Below are 21,221 nucleotides of genomic sequence, written 5' to 3'. Positions count from 1 at the left end.
GGGCCCCAGGGACTTCGGCAGAACTCTCATTAAGGGACACGTTGGGGGCAGGGAGGGAGCACAGGGAGCTTGGACCTGAAGGGGCTGGGCTCTTGGACCCTGTTGTGATGCCCTGTGTGTCGACCTCTGACTGGGGCGGCCAGTGGACTGTCACCATAGCCTGGAGGTGCTGGGGCTTCTTGGGAGCCCCTCCTGGGGTGGGGTGGCGTATCCTGGATCCAGCCCAAGGGGCCTGAGGGGAGACTGTCTGTAATGATCAGAGGCACCCGTGGTTGAGTGGGGGCTGCCAGATGGGGGATATTCAGCTGGGGGGGTGCTGTGCAGCTGATAGGAGGGCAGAAGGGCAGGGGGCAGGGTTGTCGCTGGAGCCCCAGCGGGAACAGCGAGCAGAGTCCCCCCCCACCCCCTCGCAGCCTCTGAGCTCCACCCCTCCACCTCGCCCAGCAGGCTGTGAGGGGTTAAGGCGGGCGGGGCTCCCGCGGGAGGGGCGGTCCCAGCGGCCTCACGGCAGTGCCTTTGATGTGCTCAGGCATGGGCACCTCTCGCTGGGCTCCCTGGCTGGGCTCAGGCACAGGGACACGTGGGGCCAGCCTGTGGCCCTGGCCCCTCCGACAGCGCCGGTAGCGACAGGGGTGGCGCCTGCGGGCCATGGAAGAGGCCGGGGACCCTGGTGGGCTCAGCCAGGACCAAGGTAAGGGGGGCAGGAGGCGCTGGAGAAAGGGGGCTGTGGTCACTCCTGCAGGCAGCCCATGGCAGTGCTGAGCTGCCCGTCAGTGACCCACGGAACCCACGTGGCCAGTGCTTGACCCCCACCCCAGGGGTCTCTGGGAGGACCCCCTCCTCCCGGTCCCCCTGTGCTGGCTTCTTCCTGAGGAGGGTGGACACAATCCTGAGGGGCGGCAGGAAGAGGTGTCCCCAAGCCTAGCTGACAGCCTCCTGACCTCCAGCCCGCCCCCTGCAGATGCCAGCCTCGGTCAGGGGGATTATGTCTGGGGTGTACTGGCCTGTGGGACCCTGGGGGCTCGCCTGGTCAGACCCAGGCCAAGTATTGTGTGTGGGGGTGAGGCTGTGCCGGGCAGCACCATGGACAGGGCCGCCGCCTTTCCCTGAGGGGTTTGCTGAGCCCTCAAGGCTCTGGCCCAGTTCCCAAGCGGATTTCTTGCTTAGATCTGTCACGCTGTCCTGACCTGGGGGCCCGGGCACTGTCCTGAACAGACAGCACAGATTGGCAGGGGTGGCAGGAGCTCTCCGAGGCTACCCAGGACTGCCTGGCACCGAGGAGCTTGGGCACGAGAAGGGGCCGGGTGTGTGGTGTCAAGGCTGGTTCTGTGGGGGCCGGAGGAGAGGAAGCGTCTCCAAGGCAGGGTCTCTGTCTGCCCCCAATGCAGCCCTTGCTCTGGGCCAGGGGTGGGGAGAGTCAGAGAGGGAAGGGGGCCAGCGTCACAGGAGTGATGGGCCAGCCAGCGGCAGAACTTCCTGGCTGAGGGTGGGGGTCCAAGGAGAGGAGAAGTTTGCTTTCTGGCGATTTGTCCGAATCCTAGCTGTCCTGGACCCGGTGCCTTCTGCCCTCTGACTGACGTCGACACAGGGGAGGGGCTGGGAGCCTTGCGGAGCATGTGTAGGAAAGGAGCCTCACTGCCGAGCAGACTGAGGCGCTGTTCCTGGCAGTGCTTCTGATGAACTGTGTGGCCTCAAGCAGGGCACCAACCCTCTCTGAGCCGCGTATGAAAGAGGGACAGTGTGGGGCCACCTTCACGGGGTGGCTGTGAGCATTCAGAGTGAGTGCACCTGGCCATGCGGCTGTCCCCCCCCTCCCCCCCTGAGATGCACTTTATCAATGGAGGACCGCATGGCAGGTGACATGGGCTGGTGGTGCAGACACTCGGGCTTGGCTGTGTGCTCTGGCCAGCCCCGAGTACACCATCTCCCTGAGCACAGCCCCCACCCGTGTTGGCCCCTGGGCAGGGCCTGGCCCAGCACCTTCCTGTCTGGTTGGCTTGTAGAGAGCAATGTGGAGTCAACAGCCCCAGGCCGGCCCAGCCTGCATCAGACCTCTGACCTCGGAGGGACTGGCTGCTGCCATGTGGCCCCAGGGGCCCAGGGTCCAGGGAGACCTGACTCACGCAGCATCTGCAGCCAGTGAGGGAAGAGACCTGGTTTGGGGAGGGGAGGGAGGTGGCAGCGGCAGGAGCAACTGTGCGCTCAGCCTCGGTCCCTCATGCACTGAACTGAGGGCACAGTGGGCATGGAGGGGTCCCTTATCAGCTGGGAGGAGCATGCGGGCGCCCCCCCTCCCGGGGAGAGAACAGTCTCAGATGTGTAGCTGAGGACGGAGCAGATGGCTGGAGTTGTGGGTCCGGCCCTCCATCTGCACAGCTAATGAGCTGATGACGAAGGTCTGACTGTTTCTGGCACCTTTCTCCTGAAAAGCTGGCGGATGGGCGCCTGCCCGGAAGTGTCCCTCTCCTGGGACAGGGGTGTGGGTGAGGGGGGACTCACGGGCTGTGTCTGGTACCAGCCGCTCCAGTCACATTCACCAGGGCTGTCAGGGGAGGGGCTTGGAGGAGGGCTGAGGAATCGGAAGTGCCTGTTTCTTCCTGGGACTTTGTTTCCAGCTCACCCTGCCTGTGGGCTCCCACTGGTTGGGCCAACTTCCTGTGTGGAAATGCCATGGGCACAGGCCTCCCAGTGGGGCAGTGGACATCCCCAGCACTGGAGGTTTTCTCTGGCCCTGGGGAGCTGGGGGGCAGGAAGTCGCCCACCTGGGTCGCCCCCACACGGGGCCTCCACCAACCAGGGGCTTCGTGCCCTGGATGACCCCAGGATGGGGCTTGTGTCATGGATGGGTGGCCAAAGGGAGAAGTAAGCTGCACTGACCACCTGTCCAAGTGGTGCGCAGGCCCCGAGGACCCCTCAAGCTCTGTGTGCCGAGGGCGGGGAATGGGGGGCTGCTTGAGGAAGGTTTCATCAGCAGGCACATGCTTAGGAACCTTGCTGGGGTCCCCGAGTCAGAGACAGCGGGCCACACTGTCCTGGGGTTCCCCTCAGGGACCTGCAGACACCTCAAGTGGCCCAGGGTGGTCTCCCTCCACATGGCCTGGCCCCCGTCAGCTGAGCTGCTGTTTCGTCTGGAAGTCCTCTCTGGCCTTCAGGCCCCTGTGGTGGGGCTGACTGCTGTCTGGGGTGCGGGCTGCTCCTCCTGAGCTCTCCTCCAGTCAGCAGCAGGGCATGTGGGGGAACAGCATGGAGGGGGTCGGGGAGACCCAGGGAGGGCCCACCTTGGGGCAGGAGGCAGGGACAGGCAGCTGGCCCAGCCCCCAGACAGGGGAGCAAGGGGGGGTCCTACCCTAGGTGGGGGAACTTTAGGAAGTCAGACTTGGAGGCCTGCCTGTTTCCAGAATACCCTCTCTGTGCCGAGGTACCGGGCTCTCAGGACCGCTGCCTCCAAAGGGGCTGAGAACAGCCACAGGCTCAACCTTCTTCTGTTTCCTGTCTCCCGCGTGGCTCTGTGCCCATTCTGCCCTCTCTGCCCGGCGGCCATCCAGCCATCCAGCCCTGCCAGCTGCTGCCCAGCCTCCCCTGCTGGCCAGGATGGTGTACACTGGGGGCAGGGCCAGCTCCAACAAAGCCACAAGGACCCCTCCCTGGGAGCTGCAGCCCCCTTCCCTCACCCTGTGGGAGTTTCCTCTTCTCCCAACAGGCAGGCTGAGCTCCATCTGGTGACTTTTCAGGAAAGTGCCCCCACCCCCAGCCGCTCCTGCCGGCTGCGAGCCTCTCTCCCTCTCTAGCCACTCCCTGGGCGGTCCCTGGGGCCTGTCCCCTCATAGGCTGGGCACCTCCCTCCAGGGAGCTGTGGCCAAGGTGGGCACACATCAGCCCTCATTCAAGCCTCATCCGGCCTGGCCTGCGCCCTGTGAGTGCAGGGAAGTGAGCCCTGGAGCCCTGGCAGGAGCCCCCAGCACGCGGGAGCCTGGGCACCTGTGAGGGCAGGAGGCTGCGGGCACCTATTAATAGCAGCCTCTCCCGCAGGACTGTCAAATGTGATTAACGCCACCAGGTAGCTGAGGTGGGGACAACGGAGCAAGGGGGCCAGGGAGAGCTCCCCGGGAGGGGCTCTCACGGAGGCCAAGTTTAGGAAGGCCCTGGCTCTGCTAGGCAGGCAGAGGAGGCCAGCTGTTGGGACCCCGCTGTGCTGAAGCCCTGTGATGCTCAGCAGGCTTGGTCACCACTTGGGAGCCCACTGCATTGGAAGGGGCTTCTCCAGGGGGAGGGCCCTGGGCCCTGGACGCCCCCAGTCTCAGAGAACATCCTGTCCACTCATGCCCACTGCTGCAGGGGCTGGAATAGCTGTGCCCAGATGGCTGTGCCCATGACTCCCTGCTAGGTGATGGGACAGAAAGGTCCCTCGGGCCCTTGCTTGGTAGGAGCTAGTTCCACCAGCTAGTAAGGGGCCAGGCTGCTGCCATCCTTGCCTAGAGCACGAGTGCCCAAGGACCTCGGTGGAGAGGTGGAAGGTGCAGGCTCAGGCCTGGGGCTGGTTGGGCGGCGTGGGGGACAGAGCATGGCTGGCCACCAGAGCCTGTTCCCACCCTCTGGTACACGACGTTCCTGGCTCCCTGGGGTCTACTGCACAGGCCAGGAGTAGCCCACAGGGCAGACAAAGCCTGGCTGCCTGGCCCCGGGCTCCTCTGGTGTCCTGAAGCCCAGCTGGGCCAGGTGGGGCCAGGCCCCCTGCTACAGAACTCGCATCTCTGCTGTGGTAAGCCCGGGCCTCCTGGCCCGCAGAGATGGCTCTGCGGGAGGAAAAGGCCACATCCTGGCCAGCAGAGCCTGGCGAGGGCCTCCCGCTCCCACTGTGGGCCCCCAGCCCTCCCCCAGGCTTGTCTGGGGTCAACCAAGACCTTGCCGTCCCTGCCAAGCGACCGCCCCCCCCAGGCTCCACTGCACTGGTGTGGACCCCGCAGGCCAGCCCTGGCTCCTATGTCCCCAGGTACTGGGCACAGCCACTTGGGGTCCTGTGGGAGGGGTGTGAGCAGCCGACTCACACTCTCTGATAAAATAAAAATAGTTGGGGAGGAGGCACCCAGACGTTCCGAGCTGCTTCTCAGACGTTTAAATAATCTCGGCCATCTGTGTGTGGGCCTGTCCCTCCCTCCTGCGAGGCTCTGGACACGGACTGGCCGGTCCCTGTGCTGCTGGAGCAGGGCGGCCTCTTCTCCCTCGTCTCCACCCGAGGGGTCTGAGCGCCTACTGTGTGCTGAGCTGGGCCCACAGCTCGGGCTGCTGCCAGGGACCCCAGGGAGCCGGGGGCAGGGCTGTGGCAGGGCCAGGCCCAGGGCACAGGCAGGGCCACAGGAGATTCTGCCTCGCGGGTGCCACTGTTGCTGAACGTAATACGCAAAGTGGACACAGGAAGTGCCCGCTTAACTGTCTTCAGGAAGGCAGAGAAGTTTGGAGGAAGAAGGGGCTGGAGGTGAATGAGCAGGGCCTACTGGTAGGGGGAGGAGCCCAGGGAGGGGGGGTGCCCCACACCCACCTCCCCAGGCGTATTTGCTCAATGGAGGGAGGAGTGAATCAGGGCGTGCACGTGCTGCACCCACGGTGGGTGGGGGGCTGCAGCCTCTCGGGTCTGCCTGCGTGAGTGCCTGCTCTGCTTGCCTCGCGAGGCCCGTGGGTGTACTTTGTGGGATTTGTTGGAAGATTAAATTGATTTTCTAGCCTTCCCCGGGGGAGAGGTGGAGATGCTCATGCCGCTGGCCTCTTGTCGCCTGCTGTGTTAGGACAAGATCCATCTCCTCTATAAAAACAAAATTAAACCAGTGCTCCCAGCTCCTGACAGCAAGGGCTCTTCCTCCCAGGAGCAGCTGCCATCCGTGTTCAGAGGCCGCTGCCGCCGTCCTCTGCAGGGTTTGGGGAAGAAAGGAGCGAAGAGCTGGGGGCACCTTCCTGCAGATGGGGGAACTGAGGCCGGCAGACAGGGGAGGATGGCCCCAGGGCTCCCCTTCCTTCCTAGTGGCTGCTGAGGCCAGGCTATCAGGTCAGCAGTTCAGCCACTGTTCAGGGGCCACGCTGGCTGGGAGGGTCACGAGTACCCCCCTTCTGGGTGTCATTGTGGGGTCTCTGAGGCCCTCCCTATGCCTCCTCCCCACTTCCCTTGGTGGGTGGCCCCACATGTCCACTTGTCTGTGATGGGCACATGCGTGTGCCAGGCTCATCCAGGTCTGCAGCTGGAGCTTTGTTGGTGCTGCCTGCCAGTGGCCAAGCCCTAGAAAGCTGGACAGCCCTGGTAGCTCCAGTGATGGCCGCACCACACCAGGCTGGCTCCGTGTCATCTCCCAGAGCTGGCTTGGTAGCCTTGGCACTAGGAATCCAGCCTATGCTCACCTATCCTCGAGTGCTTGCTGAGGGCGGGTCCCTGCGAGTGAAGGAACCGAGCTGGACAGGACTGGAGAGGGCCCGCTCAGGGATACCTTTGGGGGTCACACAGTGTGCAGATAGTGTGTGGGGGCCTGTCGGGCAGGCGAGAGGCAGTCCTGGGGAGCTGTGAAGGCATCACTCAGGTCACGGGACGAGGACCAGAAGCACGGAGTTCGGGGAGGGCTGAGAGCCGCTGCTGTGTGTGGGTGAGTGTGGGGAGGAAGGGGCGGGGGCAGCTGGTGGGGCTGGGGCACCTCTCTCCCCCACGGGCCCTCCTGCCCTTTCCTGACCAGGTCTGCCGGCACCACCTGTCCTGGCCTGGGGGTATGGTGGTCCCGGTGCCAGCTAGCCTCTCATGTAGCCTATCGTTCAGGTGGGGTCAGGTGAGACGGCTCGGAGGCCAGGTGTGGCTGCTCTGCTCCCGTCTGAGCCTGCAGGGCCCCCGTGCTGCAGCTGGCCTGGCAGCCGTGTCAGGTGTCTGGGCTGGAGGCTGCGCTGCAGCAGGAGGTGCCTTACCCAGGGTGTGGGCCTGGACTGGGTCTTGCGGCCTCGTGAGAGCTGAGCGGTGCTGCCGCGTCCATCCCCACCCTGCACTCAGGTCGGCTGGTGCAGGCAGGTGAGGGTGGGGGTGGGCCCCGGGCAGTGGGGCAAACTGCCAGGTGGGGTAGGGTGTTGTGAGCCTGGCCCTGGCGTGAAAAGTGCCCGAGGGGCCCCTCTGTGACCCCATTTTGGGCGGAGTGGGGGCTGGGCCCTTCTCCCTCCTGGTGTGGGCTGGGGTCTGCTCTCAGGCAGCACGTGGGTGGGGTGGGGGGTTCTTCTCAGGTGCTGGGCCCTGGGCCCTGAGTGTGACTGTGAGAGAGTAGAGAGTGGGGCTGGCTCAGGTGACTGCATGTGGATGTGGGGTCCTGGCTGGCATTGCCTACCTGGGCCAATGGGAAGCTGGTGGAGGCTGGGAGGTGGGGTGCCCCCCATCCCTGGCTCTAATAGGCACTCTGCCCTGTCCGCTTGTTGAGACCTAGGGCTGTCAGAAGCTGTGCAGAAGTGGGGTGGGAGCTGGAAAGGGTGGGAAGGGAGGGGACCCTTGCCCCCTGCTTTGGGGCCTGAGCCATGTGGGCTTGGGGTTTGGGGCCTGTTGTGGGTTCAAGCCCAGCTTGGCAGTCACCTGGGACATGGCCTTTGCCCTAACAGTGTGAGGGTGACAGACATAGCACCCCCTGGGGCACCCCAGCTTTGCACAGCACCTACAATTCTGCGTCCACCTGTCTCAGGGAGCGTCAGAGGTGGGGTGGGGGTCACCTGGGTCCTGCTAGCCGGCAGAGCCCTGCGTCAGGCTGGATTAGCTGGACCTTCATCTGCCTGGTCCATAGAGGCTTACTTTCTGGGGCAGCCGAGGGGGACTCAGGAAGTGCAGGTCTGTGCCCCTCCCTGAACCCTGCCTGGGCATGGGGGGCATCTAGGCTCCCGGCTGACAGCAGGTGACCAGTGGATCAGCTAATGGCTGAGAGCCCAAAGAGGGCAGGGAGTGGCCGGCTTAGGAGCTTTGGGGCGGGGGTGGGGTGGGGTGGGGGTGGGAAGTGAGAGCACTCCCAGACTGGGGCCAGGTGCAGGGAAGGAAGGCACAGACCTGGCTTCTAGGAGTCATGGGCTTTTGGGTGGGAGGGAGTGGTCCAGTGTCATGGTGGGACGGCTGCTGGGATGGGTCAATGACCACGGGACCGCAGGAGGGGAGGGCTGGGAGCATCAGCTGGCCCAGGGCGCTAAGAGCATGGGCCATTGGACCACGTCTAGGCCGGCCCTCGGACCGTGGGGTTTCTGGTTCCCTTCCTCCAGCTCCCCAGTGCAGGTGGAGATTCTGTCAGGGGCTCTGGCAGCCCATCTTCCTGAGGACACCCAGGCCTCACTTCCAGAGGCTAATGGCTCCTAATCCAATCCCACGATCCCACGAGGAAAGGCCTCCTGCGAGGGGCCAGTCACAGCCCCTTTGGCAAAGGCTGTTCATTGGGCTCTGCACTGGCCTTGAGTCGATTACATCAGGTCCAGCCGGGTGGGGTCCAGTTCCGTGGTCAGCCTAGCACACCCATCACTCTCTCCTCAGGCTTCCGCCTCCCACCCTCCCCGACCTTGGACCCCTTGGGGACCTCTGTGGCCTGGGCCCCAGCTCCTCCCCTCTGTGCCAGAGTGGGACTGCACGGCCCAGGAGTTCTGGGGTTTTTTTGTTTTTAAAGATTTCATTGGGGAAGGGGAACAGGACTTTATTGGGGAACAGTGTGTACTTCCAGGCCTTTTTTTTCCAAGTCAAGTTGTCCTTTCAGTCTTAGTTGTGGAGGGAGCAGCTCAGCTCCAGGTCCAGTTGCTGTTGTTCAATCTTGGTTGCAGGGGGCGGAGCCCACCATCCCTTGCAGGAGTCGAGGAGCTGAACCGGCAGCCTTGTGGTTGAGAGCCCACTGGCCCATGTGGGAATCGAATTAGCAGTCTTTGGAGTTAGGAGCACGGAGCTCCAACCGCCTGAGCTACCGGCCCAGCCCCGCGCTCTGGGGTTTATGGCAGGGAGGAGGGGGCTCCTGAGGACAGCCCCTGAGTGGACTGCCTACCTCCAAGCCCAGCACTGCCACACGTTTATGGGACATGGGGACCTGTGCTGCCCCTGTGGAACCTGGGCAAGGGGCACGGGCTGGGCTGGGGCTGCGTGGTCCCAGAGGCAGAAGGAGCAGTCAGTCCCCACTGAAGCCAGTTACTGTGACCTTGGGTTGTGTTCTGCCCCTCAGGCCTCAGGCCATCTGTTTGCCCCACTGGCCTGCCCTGGTGGCCTGTGGTGCCCAATGGCTCCTGGACCACGAGAGGCAGGTGTGCCCTCCTCTTAGACTCTCCTGCTTGTCGGCCACCCCTCTGTACTACCCTCGTCTGGGCCTTAACTGGTGTGGCCTTGTGTCCGGTTAGCCCTTCCCTGGGCCCAGCCCTCGTCCCCAGGCCAGGTCGGTCATGGAGAGGGCAGTGGGCTCAGGCCACCCAGCCGGCCAGGGCAGGATCAGTGATGTAGGTGCCCTGGGCAAGGGGCTGCCCCCACCCAGAAAGGTCAAGCTGGGGGACTGGTCCTCGGCTGCGGCTGCACTGCCAGGGGTCTGGAGCTGGGTGAGGGGGGCAGGCGTGCTAGACCCAGGCTCAGGGGACTTGCACCCTCCAACCAGTGCTGGGAGACACAAAGGGGCTCAGTGCCCGGGTCATCCCTGGGCCAGACAGGCCTGGGCAGACAGCCCTGCCTCACTTGATTCCAGTCTTTAGCCCACAGAGGGCTGAGCGCTGGGGGACAAGACTGGGTCCTATCCCAGCTCTGGGCCCCTCAGGTCTCCCTGTGGGTGGAGAGCTGGGGTGAGAGCCCAGGCTTCTCCTGGGACTCAGGCCGGGAGGGAGAGTGGGCAGTAGCCTTGGGTGTCTGGCATGGGGAGGACAGTGGGGAGACCACCTCCCGCAGGGTGTGAGAGTGCACCCCAGAGGGTGGTCCCATGAGGACCACCACCCCAGGCCCTACAGCTGTGCTCTTTGGGTTCCCAGGAGGCCCCTGTCTGTCCTGCCTGTTGTTACTCAGCGAGATCTGGGGGCTCAAGGCCTGGGGCCTCAAATGACATTGCTGCCTGTGGGTCCCCTCCTGGTCCCCAGCTGGGAGTTCCCTTGGCCTAAATCCTCTGACCAGCTGGACTGGATCTGGCTTGGATTAGCACAGGGGATTGGGCAAAGGATGAGTGGGGTGGGCAGACACGCTCAGCTCCCCCACCCACAGGCCCTGCCACGCTGCTGCTTTGGGAATCTGTCTGTGGCCCTGGTGGGTGGGTGGGCTGGCCTGGGAGCCCTCTGGGACAGCAGGTGACAGTCGGGCCAATGCCAGAGGGGCCTGGGAGCAGCCCTGTAGGGGGTTCGGGGGGCTCTGAGGAGGAGGAGGAGAAGAGAGAGAAGGGGGCCTCATGTAGCCCCCGTGCTGCCCACCACTGACCTTCCTGACCTGCTGCTGAGGTGGGCTGGGGGCTGCCGGCCCTCTCGGGCCTCCCTGAGCCCACCATTGGTCATCATACCAGGGATGTCTGTCCCCTGGCCATCGACCTCCAGCCAGGCCAAGGGAACGGTGGCCTGCCTGGCGGAGGCCCTCCTCTGGGTCGGAAGCAGCGTGGCCGTGTCCCCATGGTGGCAGCTTGGCCCACTAGGTAAGGGGCAGCGACTGCCTGTTCCTCCCTGGCCGGAGCCCCCCCCAGCCCCAGGGCCACTGGGGCCTGGAGGCTGTGAAAGGCCTGATGGGGCCACCCCTCCCCTGCAAACCTGGAACCTCCTGCCCCCTCGGGTCTCTCTCCCGGGCTCATGTGGCTCCAGCAGCATCCCCCGTCTGCTGACCTCCCTTCGGGGCCTAGAGGCTGAAGCACAGGTGGGCAGCAGGAAGGTGGGCTGAGGACGTGGCCTGGTGGATGTGCTGGCTGGGTCCTCAGGCAGCTCTGGAACTTTGGTGAAGGGGTAGGGGTGGGTGGGGGCGGTCCCTGGAACTTTGGGGCAGCGTCCCTTTAACCCAGAGTGCTGGCGCCTGACATGATGGCCGTCAGAGTGCCCCCCATTGCCCACAGCCTCCCCAGCCCCAGGGAGCCGCTGTCTTGCTTGGCTGGCATCCCTTCCCCTGGGACCTGGGAGGCATGCAGGCTGCAGACAGGAGGTCAAGTGCACAGAGAAGGCGAGGGGGAGGGCAGGTGGGCCCCTAGGTCGGGGGAAGGGTGTGGGTTGGAGCTCGGATCCCGGATCCCGTGTCACACGTTCCCAGATATGCACCCCTGGGCGGCGCCTTGGCCCCCACCCCACCTCACTGGGGCCTCAGGTGTACAGTGCCATCCTGTTGCACACAGGAGCAGGCAGCTTTTCTGACGTGCCAGGCAGGGGGTGTGGGCACTCGGGGGCAGCCTGTGGCGGGGCCAGCCGGCCAGCCTGGGCATCATGAGGGGATGGCCGCCCACCTGATGCCCGCCCAGGACCTGCTTTGTTCCTGGCACGAGGGTTCCTGAGAGCGGACTCAGCCACGTGACCCTGTGTCACCTTGTGTGTGTCATAGCTTTGTGGCAGGTCATGGTGGTTGCTGGGGCTGGTCTAGATGGTGGACGGTGGGATGGGCAAGTGGCCAGTCCTGTCGGGCCTCACTTGGCCCGCAGGCTCAAGGCCATCGGGGAGGGTGGCAGAGGGCAGCTGGGCATAATCGCTCTGCTTCTCGTCATGAGCTCTGGCCCTTGAATAGGGTCCCAGACTGGGTGTGTGGCTGGGCCAGCCCCTGGGGGTGCAGGCAGCCCTGGGGGTCTGAGCTCGGCCCCTAGGGGGCAGTTGGTGGGCGGACAGGTGGTCTCCACACCCCTGGAGCACATGGGAGTGGGGGGCCAGGTGCGGTGAGTGGTGGGTCTGCCCCAGCGCTCACCGGCCCCCTCTGTCCTTCCCGGCCGTCCATCTGCGCCTCTAGTGGAGACATGCATGAGCGCCATGCAGGCGGGGACGCAGATGGTGAAGCTCCGAGGCGGCTCCAAGGGCCTGATGCGCTTCTACTTCCTGGACGAGCACCGCTCCTGCATCCGCTGGCGGCCCTCACGCAAGAACGAGAAGGCCAAGAGTGAGTGGGGCTCCCGGCGCGGCAGGGGCACCTCCAGAGCAGCCCTCCAGGCAGGGGGCTCCAGGCCTGGTGTGCGGGTTCAGCTGGCCTTGCGGTTCCACGGTGACCTCTGGGTGGAGAGGGGTCAAGGTGTTGTCCTTTGGGGCCCAGGCCCTGCTGCCCGCCTGGCAGAGCCCGCTGGGCCTCGGAGGAGACCGAGCAGCCCCAGCTCCCAGCCACATGACGTGTTGGCCTGAGAGACAGAAGGACCTTCAGTCTAATTGGGGAAATAAGACCTCCCGTAAGCACAGAGAGACCCGGCTGGGCGCACTGAGGGCAGCACTTCTGGCCCAGGCAGCTTGGGTGAGACGCTTGCACGGGGGTGTGGAGGCTACAAGGCTGCCGGGAGTGAGGAGGGGTCCTGAGCAGGGAGGCTTTGTGCAGAGGGCGGAAGGACAGTGTCGGTGTCTGAGGGTGCATGGCAGGGACAGGGATGGGGGTCCCGGGTCAGGAAGCGACACATAAGAGTCCTATGGGCCGGGAGGCAGGTGTGTGCAGCCCTTCTTCTGGCTTTGCCAATGGGAGAGACCCAAGTTGCCAGGGCAGGGATCAGCCTAGCAGTTGCCAAGGGCACTGCTGGCCCCGGCGGGGGGCCCAGGAGAGAGCCATGCTGTGCAGCCCTCTGGGAGGGCATCCTGGAGGAGGGGCTGGGGCTGCCCTCTGGGCCCAGGCAGCTGGCGCCAAGGTGAGCTGCACAGACGGGAGGAGGCCTGTGCCCCGTCCAGGGCGCCACTCTGGGCCACGCACTGTTCCTGGCACTGGGCATCCTGGGAACTTGGCCGAGAAGCTGGCCTTCGAGGGTGGGGTGGGTGTCACCACCTGAAGGTAGGACAGCCTCACGAAAACACAAGATGGCAAACGGGGGGCGTGGTGGTGGGGGCTCAGGGAGGCCCCTCTGGGGAAGGGGTGATGGGACAGAGACCTGATGTCTAGAATGGGGGGCGGGGAGACCACGTTGGTGTTTAGAGCCGACTCTGACTTGACTTCGACCCCAGGTCGGAGGGACGGGGACAGCTGTTCTCTGACTGTCAGCCCCCTCGTCTGGAGACCCAGAACCGCCCTGTGCACTGCGCACACATGGAGAGCTGGGGAAGGCAGGCAGGGCCGGCTCCATGGGCAGGTGGGGAGAGGAGTGAGGACGCCCCTGACTACACGATGGGGAAGCCCCGTTATTGCTCTGGACACGACAGCACCCAGAGGGCCCACAGTCTGCAAGGGAGCAGGGGAGATGGGCGCCAGGGGCGAGGGCATGGGGGCCCGGCTGTGCAGAGCCCGGGTGCTGACTCCCAGAGCGGGTGCTGGCTACCTGTGCCTGTATGTCTGTGAGGGGCCTGCCACGTGCATGGGAATGGACCCTAAACACGCCCTTCTGAGCTGATGTGCTCATGGTCATTCAGCTTCTGAACGGAGGCTCCTTGAGGCCCAGGCGCTGTGGCCGGTAATGGAACCTGAGCTGGCGCCTGCCCAGCAGGACCCCGCAGCACTTCTGCCCCCCACACTGGTACCAGAGCTTATTACGGAGGTGGCCACAGGATCGCGCCGTGCCTGCCAGCAATTGCCCTCTCCGAATGGGGAGATGACCTGGCCGGAGCATGATGGATGGAATTCGCTTGTCTGGGTCGCCTCCCTCTGCAATCTCGGCTAGATGCAGAGGCCAGACACCCGGTGGCTGAGTGGGGGGAGGCGGCCCCCTCCCTCTTTGGGGAGGGTGGCTTTTTCACACGTAAAGGTAGGGGGAATGGACATCAGGGTCAGAGCAGAGTGGCAGCGGGTTCACCACCCCAGCACGTTTGCATTTTTTCCTTCTGTTACCCCGAGGGTCTCCAACCTCAGATGGGAAGGGAATCCCAGATGGACACCAGCGTCGCCCGCTGCTCAGGGACTTAGCTGTGGCTGTGGGTGCTCTGGGCTGGGGTGGGGGGCGCCTGGCCTGGGGAGGGCTGTGACCGGTGCCCCCACCCCCTGCAGTCTCCATCGACTCCATCCAGGAGGTGAGTGAGGGCCGCCAGTCCGAGATCTTCCAGCGCTACCCGGACGGCAGCTTCGACCCCAACTGCTGCTTCAGCATCTATCACGGCAGCCCGCGCCAGTCCCTGGACCTGGTCTCGCCCAGTGGCGACGAGGCGCGCACCTGGATCACGGGCCTTCGCTACCTCATGGCTGGCATCAGCGATGAGGACAGCCTGGCCCGCCGCCAGCGTACCAGGGACCAATATCCTTGGGCACAGGGGTGACCCAGGGACCTGGGGGGAGGGGCTCTGCCCCTGGCTGGGCCACACATTGGGCATGGGGAGAGGGAAGGGGTGCTCGGCTGGGTGGCGTGGGCTTGCTGGCCCTGCTGGACCCGTGGTGGCCCCTAACTCGGCCCAAGTGGCTGAAGCAGACGTTTGATGAGGCTGACAAGAACGGGGACGGCAGCCTGAGTGTCAGCGAGGTCCTGCAGCTGCTGCACAAGCTGAACGTGAACTTGCCCCGGCAGAGGGTGAAGCAGATGTTCAAGGTGAGGCGGCTGGGGTCCTGCGGGGGCTCAGGCCGGAGGAGACAGCACCCTGAGACAGTGCTCCGTGGGGCCAGGGGGTGTGTCCCGGAGAGGATGGCCCTGCCTGCGCTGCAGAGGGTCCTGGGCAATGCCTTTTGAGCTGCAGCACGGGGCAGCGGTCGCAGCCTGGCCAGCCGCCCTGGCCTGGGGGGGGCGATGAGCCGGGTGCCGCCGTTGCTGCCTCTTTGCAGCTGTGCTGGGCACCGTGCAGCTGTGCTGGGCGCTGTGCAGCTGTGCTGGGTACCCTGCAGTTGTGCTGGGCCCTGTGCAGCTGTGCTGGGCCCCGAGCAGCTGTGCTGGGCCCTGTGCAGCTGTGCTGGGCCCCGAGCAGCTTTGCTGGGCGCCGTGCAGCTGTGCTGGGCACCCTGCAGTTGTGCTGGGCCCCGAGCAGCTGTGCTGGGCGCTGTGCAGCTGTGCTGGGTACCCTGCAGTTGTGCTGGGCGCTGTGCAGCTGTGCTGGGTACCCTGCAGTTGTGCTGGGCCCTGTGCAGCTGTGCTGGGCACCCTGCAGTTGTGCTGGGCACCCTGCAGTTGTGCTGGGCCCTGTGCAGCTGTGCTGGGCACCGTGCAGCTGTGCTGGACACCCTGCAGCAGCTCCTGGGCCCCTAGTGGGCTGGGCACTTGGGGTGGACGTTGTGTCAGTGAGGAAAACCCCCCAAAGGAAGCTGCACTCCCGTCCCACCCCCATAACTTCCCTGCCTTAATGGACACACCCGCCCTGGTGTGGCCCCGGTGCCCCCCTGGCCCTCTCACGGGCAGCAGCTCTGGCCACCCGCCCTGAGCAGCCTACCAGTCCCCAACCATCCTGGTGGTAGAAGTTATTAAAACACATCCTTCAGCTGAGCGGAGGCTTTATTGTCTGTAATTAGTTTCTCTCTTCCCGGAACCCCTGCTCGGCAGGAGCAGGAACGCCGTGTCAGCAGGTTCTAGTTCAGGCAGGGACAGGAAAGTGGGGACGCGCAGGGGGCAGCCCCTGTCCTTACAACTCATTATCTTGCTGCAGCCTGGAAAGAGGGTTCCAAGAGCCTGAACCAGGTCCTGCGCCTGAAAACGCACCTGCACACGCAGGCACACAGGCACACACAGACATACCGTGTCAGCAGGTGCAGCATGCACACACACACGCATGGCCTGACAGCCTGCAAGGCGGGGCCTTTAGTGGTTCTGCCGGGGTTCTCACGACAGACAGGTGGTTGCGCTTGGCTGGAGCGAGGAGAGCTGACGGGCTCAGAGTGCGTGGTTCTCTGTGTGATGGGGAAGGGACGCTGGTGAGGACTGGGGGGTCTCACGGGGCCCCTCCTGAAGACCCCAGAGGGAGCAGGGCCTGCCTGGGCAGTCAGGACCTGGTGGATGGCTCAGGCCTTCAGATCAGCCCCCCCACCTGTTCCCTGCCTGCCCTGCCTCCATGGGCAGCTCTGGGCTCAGCAGACCCGTCCAGAGTGGTGCGGCTGTGCCAGGCGCCACGGGCCAGGCTGGCTTACGATGAGGGGTCCAGGTGGGCATCTGAAGTGGGAGTAGAGGAAGGGCCCCTCGTGGAATGGGCCCTGAGTGCACACAGGCTCCTGGGCCTGATGGTCCAGCACCAAGTCCTGGCTTAAAGATGCCCCCTGTCGGGGGCTCTAGGAAGCCCACTTCCGCCTGCCCCTCCTGTAAGGGCGCTGGGCCTCTCGGGCCCCCTCTGGCACATGAGGGGCTCCCCTTGGACTGCCCAGGCCCGGCTGTGCCAGGCGTCCAGCCACCCCAAGGAAGCCCTGAGCAGTGGGGTCGGGCTCTGCAACCTGGCCCGGCAGGCAGCATGGGCTCTGGACTCATTCTGGGGAGAAGTGAGTGGGGGGCTGCTGGCCTGGAGCCACGGAGGTGGCCTTGTTCCTGAGCGCCTGGAACTCCCTGCTCACGGGCGTGGCTGCAGGCGCTCGGAGCCCAGGGAGGGAGGCTGACCTCAGCCAGGCAGAGTAGCATCAACCTGGTTGTGCAGAAATGTCAGAATCGTCTCTGCCGCCTGGAATTGCCTGACCAGGGAGGCCGATGTGGTGGGTTAATGTGGCCTGAACGTAGTGTCATTAGGTCTAAGACGACAGTGGGCGATGGGCGAGGCCCAGTGAGGCCCTCGGGCCTCACTGCTTACTGAGCTCCCTGGGCTGGCTCCCAGCCAGGTGCTGCCAGAGGTGTTTGTGGGGCTGGGGGCTCGGCTCCGTCCTTTAAGTTCTCTTCATTTTTAGTCACTGCCGGGGGCAGCTATTGGGCAGCAAGTAGGCAGCTGCCCTGCTGTGCTTCCGGCACAGGCCCCTGGAGCCCAGGTTGCCCTGTGGGCCTGATGAACAGGCACCTCTGCCCAGCTCCAGCCACATCCCCTGGGGGGGCTACCAGCCTGGCTCTGTCCCAAAGGGGCCCTTCAACCTGCGCTGTGTCCTCTGGCCTGTCTGTCCTGCCAGTTCTTGGTCACAGGGCTGCCCTCAAACCCAGACACTCCAGACCTTCGGCTGGCATCGGGCGTGCCCCAGTTCATGGCTCTGAGCTGAGCTCCTCACCCCAAGCTGGCCTCGTCCCAGCCTTGGCACAGGCCCCCAGCATGGGCATTCGGGTCCTGGATTGAGACGCTGGGGCCCCACCGGGCAAGCCACAGCACCCGGGGACAGCTGCAGCCAGGAGCACAGCTCACAGCTTTCCCGGGGCCCTACCCTCACTAGGGACGGTGACATGGGGGTGGCTGTGGCCACGTGGCTCTCTGGTGACACTCCTGGTTCAGAGGGGCCTCAGGGACCTGGCATCCTCCTCCTGCCGCCCAGACTGTGTTGCCACAAAAGGAGAGACCCTCTCAAGGGCCTGTGGGGAAGTGAGCGGCGCTGTCCTTGGTGCTGGCCCCTGGCTGCCCTGCCTGGAGCCGCCCCCAACCAGGTCTCACTTGTACCCCTCCACCTGCACCCCGCCAGGACAGCATCCGGCCTTGAGCAGCCCCTTTTAAGGGTGCAGTTCCTGCCCACCCCTAGAACCCCATGCCAAATAGTACCTCCATTTGCTCGGCAGCCTTGTCCTCTGGTCTGCCCTTGGGCTTGGGTCCCTTGGGGCAGGGCAGTGCTGTGGCACTTGGTGTCCCCAGGGTCTGACACCTCAGGAGATGCTCCCTGAGCCAGTGGGTTCACAAAGGAGCCCATAGTCTCGTGGGGGCCCCAATGGCTTTGCCCCTGGTTACTCCTGGGAGTGTTGTAGGAGCTGCTCGTCTGCGAAAGGAAGACAGTGGCCGAAACCAGGGTCCTCTCATCTCCGCTCTTCTAACGACGGGCAGCCATTGTAATGGCCAGCTCACAGCCCAGGGTGGGCATTGACTCCAGGGTGGGCTGTTGGCCCCAGGGATGACTGTGCCGGGTTCACCTTGACAGGCTTGAACTAGGAGAGGGTGGGCTCTCAGATCGGTGTTAAAGGTCAGTGGTCCTGGTGGGAGAGTCGCTGAGGGAACTCAGGAACTCGGGTGTTGCGAGGGGCCCGGGGAGCAATTGTGAGTTGTGACATGGGCACTGGGTTTGCGGTTCGGGGGTGACTGGGGCGTGGGGTGGGCCTGGAGGACCCCTCGAGGGTACAGCTCAGGGTGGCTGGCATGGCTGGCACGCAGAGGACTGAGACGCCTGGCGTTGCAGGAAGCGGACACAGACGAGCGCCAGGGCACGCTGGGCTTTGAGGAGTTCTGCACCTTCTACAAGATGATATCCACCCGCCGGGACCTATACCTGCTCATGTTGACCTATAGTGACCACAGGGGCCCGCTGACCGCCGCCGACCTCCAGCGCTTTCTGGAGGTGGAGCAGAAGGTGAGGTGCCCCCTGGGCATGAGGCCTGGCCCATGGGACCTCATCTCAGGCGCCCAGGGCTGTTGAGCCCGTTCACAGTGTGGCTGAGAGCTTGGGGAAGGTGGGCACAGCCTGTCACTCGAGGTCCCCACATCCACCTCGACTTCCTGGACCTGCTTCAGTTCCCATCACCGGTCACGCCACCATGTTTCAGGGTGCGTCCCATGGGGACCGCCGAGTGGGTGGGAAAGCTTGCAGTTTCTCTTCTAAGAGGCACTGAGGGGCTCAACCTTGACCTCAGACCCCCCGAGTTTCCAGAGGGGAGCCCACACCTGACCATGGCACCATCTTCAGCCTGGAGCACCTTGTAGGACTAGGGTTCCACAGCTCACCTGCTCCGGCCACGTAGGTCTGCTTGGCTCGCACCCCCGGAGCTCTGGGCCCATGGCCTCCTGCACTCACCCATTTGTCCAGCAGATGCCCAGTACCCTTTGGGTGCCAGTGGGGCCTGCCCACCCATTTTCCTTGAACCCAACAATCCTGTCCTTCCTGAGAAGCTGAGTGATCCCTGGGCACTGCCCTGCTGGCAGGCAGCCCAGTGTCCAGAGGTCAAGGTTATGGATGCCTTGTCTCAGGCCTGGGCAGTAGCTGGGTGCTGCCTGCCCTGGTGGGCATGAGGATGGAAGTCTGTGGTGGGCGAGGGGAAGGCCAGCGACCCCTGAGGAGTGAGCACTCCCATGGGGGCTCAGACAGCGGATGGCCCCGTCCTGAGGGCTGGCGGGAGGTGGCTGGTGAGGACTAGTTCCTGAGTCTGTACCTTCTTGGGACCTCACCAACCCATTTTTGGACAGAGAGCCAGTAGGGGCAAACCTGGAACGAAATACCCTGGCCAGGATACTACTGAGGAACTACTGAGGGTCCTCCACTGCCCGCCTGGTGTGCCTGCCCTCAGCCTCATGGTGATGGGTCACAGAGCTGCCACTGGGCAGGACTGAGCCCTGGGGGGTACACGGCAGGGGCAGCTGCTGGATCCCGGTGGGGTGCCTGTAGTGTTTGCCCGCCAGCTCCCATCTCTGCTGTCCCAGGTTGGTGCCCTGCCCTGTGCCACGAGGCTGCCCCAAACCCAGGCTGAGACTTAGGGAGCTGACTCTGGCGGTGCTCCCGGCCCCCCTTCTCACTGCTGGCACAGCTGGCGGGGGCTCTGTCCTTGTGGCTGCCCGTCTGCTTCCTCTCTGTGCTGCTGGCGGGAACACTGGGTCTGGCCCAGGCAGGAGAGGCTGGCCCCAGCCTGGCTGGATCCCGCTGCCCTGGGCAACTCGCTCTCAGTCCGGCCACTGAGAGCAGCATTGGAATGAGGCTGTGGGTCCCCTGTCCCAGCTGCCTGTGTGCGGGGGTGGGGGGGGGGGTGGGGGGGGTTGGGGGGGGGGAACAGCGGGTGGGAATGTGGTCTGGCGGGGGATGGGCAGAACCGACCTTTTGCTCCCTGACCTTTACCCCAAGCCTTCCAGAGCTCTTCCGAACTCAGCCTGGGGCCCAAACTGTCCTCCAGGCAGGTGGTTTGAGCGTGGCCCCCTAGACTCTGGGCCTCCCAAGGTCCACAGCTGCTATGAGCTTGGACCCCATTTGTCCCCTTCCCCCTCTACCACCTGTACCCATCCCCCACATTCCCGGGGACTTCCCGGGAACCCCACTGGTGGGCCTGCCACTGAGAACTGCGGGATCCTGGCCTGGGCTGCACCGCGGGGCCCTGGGAAATCACGCAGCCTCGGCCTCAAGGGGCCACCGTGGGCTTGGCTGCAGTGGGCGGCTTTCCTGCGAAGGACTTGGGTAGGCAGTGGGAGGGGCCAGGTGAAGAGGTGGCTCCCTGGGGCCCGCCTTGGGCCCCTCCAGGATGGGCTGTGGGTCCTGGCTCTCCTGTATCTTCTCACACACGGACCTTGTTCTCTGCCAGGCCCACAGCTCTCAGGACCCTAACATGGCAATGGGGGGTGGCCCCAGTGATGAGGCCAATACCCCCTCCCCTGCTTCAAGGGTCCGTAGAGCCAGCTCTTCCAGAGCCATGTGACCCACCTCTAGTCCCCTGGCCATTGAGTCCCAAGTCCTGTGGCACTGGCGGTGGTGGGGGCAGGGGCACATTGCAGGGCCCAGAGCCTCAGCCCCACTGTGGGTAGTGTCCGAGGCGGGGCTGGAGGCCCTGGCTGTGGAGGGTGGGGAACGGCCCGAGGCTGGTCGGGGCTGGTGACAGGCTGGCCTGGGCTCATGCCCCTTATCTGGCTAGATGACGGGTGTGACGCTCGAGAGCTGCCAAGACATCATCGAGCAGTTTGAGCCCTGCCCAGAAAACAGGAGTAAGGGAATGCTGGGCATTGATGGTGAGTGGGCACCCTCAGGGGCCGGCGGGGGTGCTGACGGGCAGCCTGCAGGCCTGATGGGCAGCGCGAGCAGGTCACTCCATGTTCTGCGTGGCACAGGGCCGGCTGGTCCTGAGACAGGCCCGGGGGTGGGGCAGGCCGGGGCCGCACACAGGACTGAGCCCTGCCCCGCGCCCTGCCCCCACCCAGGCTTCACTAACTACACTCGGAGCCCCGCCGGGGACATCTTCAACCCGGAGCACCACAGTGTGCGTCAGGACATGACCCAGCCGCTGAGCCACTACTTCATCACCTCGTCCCACAACACCTACCTTGCAGGCGACCAGCTCATGTCCCAGTCGCGGGTGGACATGTACGCCTGGGTCCTGCAGGCTGGCTGCCGCTGCGTGGAGGGTGAGTGCTGGGGCTCCGACCTGGCCACCCCCTCATCCCAGGGGGTCTGGGCTGGCATC

At 64.8% G+C, this 21,221-nt stretch overlaps 1 protein-coding gene across 1 annotated transcript in view; it reads left to right on the top strand.

Moving 5' to 3' along the window:
• Positions 1-523: 523 nt before the first annotated feature.
• Positions 524-21,221, top strand: part of PLCH2 (phospholipase C eta 2) — a 37,348-nt gene continuing 16,650 nt past the window's right edge. Inside the window, exons 1-7 of the mRNA XM_081054888.1 lie at positions 524-691; positions 11,891-12,037; positions 14,045-14,288; positions 14,447-14,576; positions 18,248-18,418; positions 20,676-20,769; positions 20,959-21,162. Of these exons, the coding sequence (XP_080911014.1) occupies positions 649-691; positions 11,891-12,037; positions 14,045-14,288; positions 14,447-14,576; positions 18,248-18,418; positions 20,676-20,769; positions 20,959-21,162 (1,033 nt within the window). The 5' untranslated portion in view covers positions 524-648. The remainder of the gene's footprint in view (positions 692-11,890; positions 12,038-14,044; positions 14,289-14,446; positions 14,577-18,247; positions 18,419-20,675; positions 20,770-20,958; positions 21,163-21,221) is intronic.

Source organism: Rhinolophus hipposideros, assembly GCF_964194185.1.
Source record: "Rhinolophus hipposideros genome assembly, chromosome: 8".
NCBI classification, from domain to species: Eukaryota; Metazoa; Chordata; class Mammalia; order Chiroptera; family Rhinolophidae; genus Rhinolophus; species Rhinolophus hipposideros.
The sequence above is the reverse complement of the archived record's forward strand: the minus strand, read 5'-3'. Positions and strand labels throughout refer to the sequence as shown.